The sequence below is a fragment of the Alexandromys fortis genome, unplaced genomic scaffold, assembly GCF_014885135.2.
Source record: "Alexandromys fortis isolate MF-2015 unplaced genomic scaffold, M_Fortis_MF-2015_v1.1 scaffold_3, whole genome shotgun sequence".
Classification (NCBI taxonomy): domain Eukaryota; kingdom Metazoa; phylum Chordata; class Mammalia; order Rodentia; family Cricetidae; genus Alexandromys; species Alexandromys fortis.
The window spans coordinates 21,273,803-21,284,206 of NW_026067909.1; the positions used below are offsets into that span (position 1 = coordinate 21,273,803).

The 10,404-nt window shown below is 36.5% G+C and overlaps 1 protein-coding gene across 1 annotated transcript; it reads left to right on the forward strand.

Annotated features, from left to right (window-relative positions):
* Positions 1 to 7,663: 7,663 nt before the first annotated feature.
* LOC126498616 (olfactory receptor 5B12-like) lies at positions 7,664 to 8,608 on the forward strand. The gene has a single exon (XM_050137404.1). The coding sequence runs from the start codon at positions 7,664 to 7,666 to the stop codon at positions 8,606 to 8,608; it is 945 nt and encodes a 314-aa protein (XP_049993361.1).
* Positions 8,609 to 10,404: the final 1,796 nt, after the last annotated feature.

Genomic DNA, 10,404 nt, shown 5'->3' on the forward strand with positions numbered 1-10,404 from the left:
CTACAATATTATGTGAAAGAGTCCTGTTTTAGGGGGCAATAGGTATGGAAAGTACTGTCTAAAGCCTAGAATTCTGTTGTGGCTCAGGAAGGGCAGGCTCCATTAGGCCAGGGTACTTTATGTGGGATCCAGGGTGTATTTGGTGACTTCAAAGAAAGAATAGATGTGAGTCAAGGAGACTCACAGGGCTAGACCTTGAAGAAGGATGTTGAATGTTTGGATACTAAGTGGGGTAGTTGAAAGCAGTGCAGAAGTGACCTATAGGTGGCTGCAGGTTGGGTAGACCCTATTAGAAGACTAAAGACAGGTTCTAGTGCTGCCAGGGTTGGTGAGACTAGACCAGGACATGGATATGGGACCTGTAGGAAGCCTAGAGGTTGACTGCAGTACAGGTTGAGATGGTCAGACCAGTGCATGGGCATTGGATTTTTGACCTAGGCTAGATCTAGAGGGTTTTGGTAGAACTATGGATAAGGAGTTTAGGGATATTCACAAAGCTAAACCTTTTAGAACTATGAAGGAAGAACACACGTTTGTTTATTCCAAGGCCAATAGTAGACTTTTACATTGGTATCTTATGCCAGTTCCCAGTGAACAGGTAGCTTTTCTAGGACACACTAAATAAGAGTGCACTTTTTCTTTCAATGATTTAAGAACTTATCCAGATCCTATTCAAAGGTACTGGACTTGGACGTTCTAATCTCATCTTTTCTAATAATCATGCCATACCTTATAGTCTTTACAATATCCAGCATGATGATCTTCTACTATAAAAAATAAGATAATCCTTACAATTCTTATACTTGGTAAAGAATGAAAATCATATCAGGCACTCACTTTTAATCCCAGTACTCAGAAGGTGGAGGCAGGAAGATTTCTGTGAGTTCAAGGCCAGTCTGCTCTAGTGAGTTCTAGTTCAACCAAAGCTACACAAAGAAACCCTCTCTTGAAAAAAAAAACAGCATGAAAATTATAATTTCAGTCCATGCAATTGTTACAAGTTTTTCCCATGGCCAATACATAGATCTTTAAATAATTTGTCATTTTGAGAGAATATCTTTGTTGCTTCTAAGTGAGTACTTAACATGCAGATGAAAAAGTTATTTGTCAAAACAACTTTATTCCTTGGGCTACTCTCTCTAGCATGAAAACTACTGCAGTTATGTCAAGACTTCCCCTCTACCATGTTTTCCCTGAACTTTAGAAGGGGGAGTACGTTTTTCAGTGAATGGTGGTATAAGCAGAGATTCATGGCTGTATAAGATGTTGAGAATAAGTGATGGCTACAGACTCAGCTCTAAAGGAAATATTTATATTATCCTCTATATTTTTGTAGTTCTGTAGGCTTCAGAGTTTAAGACTGAAGGACCAGTGTTGTTGTTTTTTTCCTCTTTGGGGGGCCTGCTACCTAGTTCTCAAATAAATCACAGATTCTTATTCTTTCTTATAAATTCTTCGTCTTATCTTGGCTTGTTTCTAGCCAGCTTTTCTTATCTTAGAATTACCTTTCTTTTGCCTATGGATTTTTATCTTTCTCTATTTCTGTATACCTTTCTTTACTTCTTTCTTCATTACTTTTTGTGTAGCTGGGTGGCTGGTACCTGATGTCCTTTCTTCTTATTTTTGATCCTCTTCCTCTCAGATTTCTCCTTCTATTTATTTTTCTTGCCTTCCAGTCCCATCTATCCTTTCTCCTTCTTCGCTATTGGCTGTTCCATTCCTTGTCAGACCATCAGATGTTCTAGACAGGCAAAGAGTCACAGCTTTACAGAATTAAAGAAATGCAACATAGAAGAATAAAACACACCTCTGCATCATTAGGACAAATGCAACACATCTTAAACTAATATTCCACAGAAGACCAGATCTGGTAAGGTCTTTCTTGCTGTGTCACCAAATCATGGAAGACATCTCCAAAAGACAAAGCCTACATACCAGCCCGGAGAATAAGACTAGGTTACTTTTATATCATTGTTGTAGGACAGTAACAACAACAAAGATCTGATATCTGTTTCAATAACATTTAAATTTCAATGGGTTTTTGAAAAGCCATTCAAACTATAATAAACTGCTTTCTTTAAAACTTAGATCTTTCACCAAGTGTTTTTTATTTTGTTTGATACTATATTTCATATACTTTGGAGTTCCATATTTAGGCTTGCTGGAACATTTCCCATAGGGAAATTTCATATGGCCAATTTGAGTCAGACTGCTTTTTTTTCTATCAATCCTATACATGCACTTTATTCTAAATCAGTTATATTTGTATGTTTCTTAAAGTGTTTATTCTTTAGTTTTTGTTTTTATATAATATTTAAATATTATGAATGAATCTGGTATTGGTTTTATATGTGTCTGGATTGGTTGGTTTTCCCATTATGGATGCATTTCAGTGGGATAAACTGATATTTCTTTTCAGTGATTCACTTAGGAAACATGAAGTCCTGAAATCTACTTTATTTAGTAATAGACTCTGAGTCCTGTGTCTTAATAGTTATGTTGGAGTCTTGCAAGCAGTCATGTTTAAACTTGGTTCATGCATTTTCAAAGAAATCATCTCATGCCATGCAAATATACCCACGCTCTCCCCCAGAAGCAGAGCTGACTCCCCACAGATGTTGTCATTATCTGTCACCAGTCAGCTGAGAAAGTGTTTGTAACCCTCCTGGGATATTTTTCTTTCTCAGAGCTTTATAGCTATATAATTTCCTCCTCGCTCCTGTTGTTTAACCTTTTAAATCATGACCTAACTACAGTTGTCTTCATGCTAGAGGGAACAGCTCAAGGACTAGTCACTTTGACCATTCATTATTGAGATAAATGTTAGTAGTTACTTACGGCAACAATGATCTTCTCTCAAGATGATATATTGTTTAGAGCCTACAACAATGGCAATGGAGTAAAACAATCACATAGCTTGTTCATGATTCCCACTCTTTATCAAGTAGAAGAATTGTGAGCATCCTCATATCTTCTTATAGCGAAACTATAAGACTACATATTGTTCAAGCAATAAGGGGATGACGTGATTATCGTAAAAGATGAGATAGAACATATATTTGTTGATTCCAAGAACATTAGTAGCCTTTTTCTTTATGGTCTTTTGCCATATTCCAGGAATCTCAGCCTTTTGAAACTGCACTAAATAAGACTCTTCAAATAGAGATGTATTGTTTCTTCCAAGGACTGAAATTTTGGCTTGAGACCTTTACAAAGGAGCTGAACTTAAATGTGTATTTCAGGGAGAAAGGTAAGTCTTTATGTCCTACCCATTGTAAGGATATGAATTATGACAGCTGAAAGGCTGATCTTTGCTTTTTTGTCTATTTGACTTTCATATCTTTAATTTTACTGATCTCTTTAGCATAGCTAGAATTAATGTGTCTAAATCACAATGAGTTTTTATTAGAAAATGTGTGTTAATGTGATATATAGAAGAAAATAAAAGACTGATTCTCATCTTTGCAACATAGGCTTCTATGATTTTTAACAAGTTAATTAACCCTTCATTTCAGTTTTCTTAAATCAGAAAATATGTTAATATTAATTACTGAAAGTATTTCCAGCATTGCCGAATCGATGGAATGGGAGCAATATAAAATGCCAGGAGCTCATCATCATTTTAAGAAAAGAAATAGAAGGGATAAAGATAATTAATTCATAGAGAAATTAGGCCTAGAAAGCAGTTTTGTAATAATAGTGCAATACAAAAAGCATAAATTTACACAAGATGTAGTTAATTATGATAATGCTAACTCTGGATCTTTAGCCCTAATTCTTCCAGTGGAAGTTCTTCTTGGTGGGTGATATTGTTTATGAACTAACGATTGATGCACTAAAGTGTATATGAGATTTACCACCATCATGTAGCTCTGAGACAATGAGAAAATAATGATTTTTGCTTGATAGTGAGAATCAAAATAGCAAATAGTATCCACTACTTTAGATAGCCCAGTCTATGAAGCCTTTGGAGGTTACGGGCTATAAAACATATATCAGTAGAGCTGTTAATGGAAATGAGCCCACAGCCTGGTGAGCCCCAGGGAACACCTTGGTGCCTTTGGGGAGAATGCAGAAGCCAGCGGTACCGAGCACTTTATATGGCTACGAGTGTTACTAAAAACACTGCCCCTTTTTAATGTTGATGATTTTGTTCAGGGTTTTGAGAGTGCTATAAAAGTTTGCTGATCTGTTTCTTGACACTGAGCTGAATTTCAGAAATGAAGATTATTTTCATAAAGACACATGAACTGGCATTCAGATTTAAGTACCACATTCATGGTTTTTGGCTATTTATACTGACTTTAGGCAATATATTAAACACTCAGAAAAAAAATTAGCTGGTCAAATGAGTTACTTTGTTATATTCAATTTAGGTTAGGTGTAAAAAGTTTAAAATAGTATTTCTACATGACAGAGAGCTAAGATTTACTTTAGGAAGGACTTGGTTTTAGAGTTCCCTTTTTTATTTTCTTCAGTTTTCACATGATTCAATGAGAGTGCATTTCAGTTTCCTTATCTGTGAATTGGTACTAATAATTCACATGACTCATAAGTTCTGATGATAAAGAAGCAGCTTCTAGATTGGTGATAGGAACATAGTAAATATTAAATAAATGACTTGTACAGATAGTCACGATCAATTGTGATATTGGTGTACTTCAAATATCTGCATATATGTTGCAGTTGTGTAGGTTGGTCTTCTTATGCTACACTTAACAGTGGGAGCAGGGGCTATCTCTGACTCTTGTGCTGGCTTTTGGGACCCTAATCCTCATACTGGTTTGCCTCATCCAGCTTTTAATTTTAATTTAGTTGATATCCATGAGAATCCTGCTCTTCTCTGAATAGAGATGAAGGAGTGAATGGGGTGGGTGGCAGAAAGGAAGTTGGGGGAACTGGGTGGAGATGAATAAATAAATAAAAGTAATAAAGTAAAATTAAACATTTTTAGTAACAAAGAAGTAGAATTCTACCAGTGCAGTAGTGTTGGAAGATGAGAGACTGGGGAAGACTTCAAGAAAACCTTGTACCTTGTGTTATTCTTTGAGAAATGCAGCGTTTTGTAAGGATGTTTCACATTTTTAGAGTTTTCCCTGAGAAGTAAACTACACAATGTTTTGACCACACATGGTAGAACATGGTGAAATCCTGACATTCTGGAATCAAGAGTCAGTGTGACTGGTGCAAATTTAGGACCAGTCTGGTTAGTGCATTTCACAAAGGCAACAGCAAACTAACTAAAACCAAAATTGTAACTAATAATGATAAGAGACCAGGATAGCCCCAAGGAACCTTTGTAGTTCTTATTTTCTTCTTTTCTGCTTTCTTCTATTTATATTCTTAATTTTAAAAAACAAACATAAAAAACAAATATAATTATATTACTTTCCTGTCTTCTTTCTCCCTCCAGTCTTTCCCATGTTAAACCACCTTGTTCCCTCTCTAAATAATTTTTCTTGTTGTTGCTTTAAATACACACACACACACACACCCCTGCTTAAATATTAAATACAACCTGTTCAGTTCATTTAGTATTACTTGTATGCGTGTGATTTCAGGGCTGACCACTTGGTATTGAATTATGAGTTAGGTGACTTATTTCTGAGGAAGGGTATTTCTTCTGCTATCAGTATTCCTTAGTTGCCACTTCTTTGTCAGTGAGATTTCCCCTTTTTATGTTACCTTTGTCTATTGGTGCTGTACTTCTTCAGGTCTTGTTTAGTATATTGTTTAGTACATCATAGATGAAGTTTTCCCGTTATTTTTCAGAGACACAGTTTCATAGCAGATTTCCTGGTCCTCTGGATTTTACAATCTTTCTACTTCCTGCTTCCATGTTGCCTTTGCCGTTGGCGAAGGAGTTGTGTTGTAGATGTAACAGTAGGAGCTGCGAACTTCATGGTCAGCTGTTTTCCACATTTTAACCAGTAGTGGTGTTCTGTAATGGTCTTCTTCTGTTGCAAAGAGCAGTTTCTTTGGTTATGGGTGAGATTACATTTATCTGTGGGTGTAAGTATAAATATTTAGAATTCAGTCAGTAATTATTAGCTGCTTTGGTAAAGTGGCAATAGTAGGTATTCCTCTAAGATTCCTGATCTTCCTAGCTCCGGGTAGTTGGCTAGGTTTTTAGAACTGTGCACGATTCCCCTACTGTTGTGCAGGCCTAAGTCCAATTAGAGAGCTGTTGGCTACATGTCTGGTATTTTGTCATTGTTGTTTACATGGTTACTCTCCTTGAGAGAGGCATTGTCAGCTTAAGTGGAATAATTTCTTTTAAACTTTATATGTATATGTAGAAATATAGATTATGTATATTTTATGTAATTTAGGTAAATTAGAAATAATATGATTTCTTATGGCCTTTACAAACATCCTTAGTGGTTTTTTTTTTTTTTTTACCATCCTACTTCCCCGGTCCACCTTTAAGCTCACTCTCATTTCACTTATTTCGCCATTCCAATCTTGTAAAATGAGAAAATAGAGTCAGGGAGATGCCAAGTAGCTGCCAAAAAAGAAAGATGCCAGCCAAAACCTTACCCAGTAAACCATAACCTCATGGTAATCCACAGATAATAGAAATGGGTTAATTCAAGATGGAAGAACTAGCTAGAAATATGCCTGTGCCACTGACCAAATAGTGTTGTAATTAATTTAGTTTCTGTGTGATTGTTCGCATCTGAGCAGCTGGGAAATGAATGAACAGTTTGCATCTACACTAGATTAACAACATCTCCATGTAAAAGCTAAAACCTCTACTACTGTAGCAAAAGTTAAACACCATCATGTTTTAGATGCTTTTATTCCTTATATGTGATTTTCTCCCATGTTTTCTTATTGCGATTAATTGCATATCCTGTGAACTACATAAAACCTAGATCATTTTTGACAAATGATATTGTATTTAGGCATTTTAGGTTCTGGCCATTCTTGACACAATGGGGATGATGAAAAGCTAAAAGAAAATTAATACATTTCACATCATTTTTATATAGTGTTATTGCCTGATTGTTTTCATCACTAAACTTACAAATTGGGCTGGTTATTTCCAATGTGAGATTCAGGATGTGGAAACTCTTAGGAGGGATAATGTTTAACGAAAGCTAGAGAGATGGTAGGCTTGTTTACTTGGTGAAGAAACAGCCAAGAGATATAATCTGTACATTGGGAAACATTATTAGCAGACAATGGATTGACAAAGCATTAATCTTGGGCTTTCCAGCCATCAGAATAGTACATTATGAATTTCTGTTATGAATACGATGTCAAATTTATTGTACTTTGTTACAACGTAAAGAAGGCACTAAGACATTAGGCTATTCTGGTATAGAATAAGAGATGTCTTTGTTTTACAAAGATAGAGGGGATTTTGATATTTTCCACTGAGTATCTACTAATTTCATGGCAGACATTTTTGTGGCCTCAATTGATTCATCTGTGTAATTACTAGTTTGAGATATATCATCTCTTCCAGAAAACAGTATGGTTTATGATTAATTTAACTTAAATGTTGCTGCCATGACTTGCTTAGATGAGAATGCAGGAGGAACATCTGCACAGTGAGAGATGGCATGAAGAAGAAAGAATAGTCGATCATCAGTCTGCCCCCATCTCTCATCCTGATCTCCTTTCTCTTTGCTGCAGGGAAGCCACCTGATCTCTAATGGAGAACAGTACAGAGGTGACTGAGTTCATTCTTGCAGGCTTAACAGATGACCCAGAGCTCCAGCTCCCTCTCTTCATTGTCTTCCTTCTCATCTATCTCAGTACTGTGCTTGGGAACGTGGGAATGACAGGGCTGATTCTGCTGGACTCACGCCTCCACACTCCCATGTACCTTCTCCTCAGTCACCTGTCTCTGGTGGACTTTGGTTATTCTTCAGCTGTCACTCCCAAGGTAATGGCAGGTCTCATTTCAACAGATAAAATCATATCCCACAATGCTTGTGGCACCCAATTCTTCTTTGTTGTAAGCTTTATAACCACAGAAAGTTTCCTCTTGGTTGCCATGGCATATGACCGCTATGCAGCAGTGTGTAAGCCCCTGCATTACACCACCATCATGACGACAAACACATGTGCCTGTATGATCATAAGCTCCTATGTCTATGGCTTCCTGAATTCCTCCATCCACACTGGGAACATTTTCAGACTCTCCTTCTGCAAATCTAATGTGATAGACCACTTCTTCTGTGATGCCCCTCCTCTCCTGGCCCTCTCGTGCTCAGACACCTCTGTCAGTGAGATGGTAATTTTCTTCGTGGTGGGCTTCAATGTTCTCTTCTCTATTGTAGTCATCTCGATCTCCTATCTGTTTATATTCCTCACTATTCTGCGGATGCGATCATCGGAAGGGCGCCAGAAGGCCTTTTCCACCTGTGCTTCCCACCTCACTGCAGTCTCCATCTTCTACGGGTCAGGCATCTTCATGTACTTACAGCCCAGCTCCAGTCACACCATGGGCACTGACAAGGTGGCGTCCGTGTTCTACACCATGGTCATCCCCATGCTGAATCCTCTGGTCTACAGCCTGAGGAACAAAGAGGTCAAGAGTGCATTACAAAAGACTGTGAAGAAAGCAAAAATTACTAAAACATTCATATTTTAATTTTATAGAATCTGCATGAAGGCTGTTTAATCTACCTCAGATTAATCTTTGCTCAGTTCAAGAAATGAGTTTACTTAGGAGCTGTCTCTATTACTTGCTTTAAACCTGTGTAAAATTTCATTATTTTCTTTTATTTCATCCTTGGGTAATGAGGATTGAATCTAGTGCCTGGCACATGGTAAGCAAGTTTCTTTCTATTGAACTATACCAGATGCCTACACTTGGGCATTTTAATTAATGCTATTTTTTGTGCTCTGGAAATACTGTCTTTCTTCCCAAACAGTTTATTTTTGGTAGTGGTGCCATTAGTGAGTTCCTGGGTTATTTAATTTGTATCCTTATTATGAGTGGCTAACATCTTTTATTTTTGAGATTATAATACAACCATGTAATTTTTCTTTCCTTTCCTCTGTTCAAACCCACCATATAACTCTCTTTGATCCTTCATAGCCTCTTTTCATTGTTGATATTCTGTCATATACATATACATATACATATACATATATTATACACATCCACATAGACATACACAGATACATATATCATGATTAGTTTATACAATGATACTTGTATGTGTATTTTCAGGCCTGATGATTTGGTATTGGACAACCAGTTGGTGTTACCTCTCTTGGGGAAGGCTATTTCTTTCACTCTTAGTACTCCTTAGTTCTTTTAGAAATATTTATTTTTTGAGATGCTAATATATAATACACCATTTATCCTTCCGTTTTCTCTCTAGGTAATCTCTCATAGACTCTCGCTCTTTTTCAAATTCATTCTCTCTCTTTCATTTATTGTTATTTCATCTATCTATCTATCTATCTATCTATCTATCTATCTATCATCTATCTATCTATCTATCTATCTATCTATCTATCTATCTATCCATCCATCCATCTAACTTTCTGTCTATCCACCCATCTATCTTTTCATTATCTCATGGATTTTCTCATATCCACATTGTATAAAATATTTTGAACTATTAATTTTCTTATCTTCTTTTGTATGTATGTGTTTATATATCTTCAATATGCCAATGGTCAAAGGTCCTGATTTTTATTTAAAGCTGTATTTATTCACATAGTGAGCCTAAGATGATAGATGAAGATGTGTATGGTGTTGGTGCATGTCTGTAATTCCATAAGTTGGGTAGTGGAGGAGGGAGGATATGAAGCTAAAAATCAGCCTCAACTACTTTTAGAACTCAATGAGACATTGTCTAAAATAAGGTTAAGTTCTTCCCAAACTTTCTGTAGACACACACAAACCTTGGGCATATGTAGAATTTTCATGATCCTCGGCATGCTATGGAGACTTTTCAGTTTTCCTTCTTAATTTCTTTCAGAGTTTGGCTAGTGAATACAGTTTCATCTCTGGAGGAGAGACTTGTGTTCCTCATTTGTTCTCATTAAAGAAAAATTCTGCTCATATAGAGTCTGGTCTTTGCTTTCTTTAGTTTCTAAATCACCTTCATCAATCCCAAACTAACATTTGATGCTAAAACTCAGAAGATTTTTAGGTCATGTAGCACAGCCTCCCAGAAAAACTGGGAAAGTTTTTCTAGCTCCCCTTAACTGTCTGTTGATTGGGGTCCTAATTCCCTGTAAACATTCTCTCTCGTATCTAAATTGAGTATATTAAGTTATGTTAGCAAATTTTCTTGTAATGTTTCAACCCAAAAGATGCTGGAAGACGGATTTGGCTCTCCCATTCCATATTCAAGCATCTTTATCTAAAAATATCCTCCAAACCACCATCTTTGGTCAGACTGGCCCTTTGACTCTGTGATAGAGAAA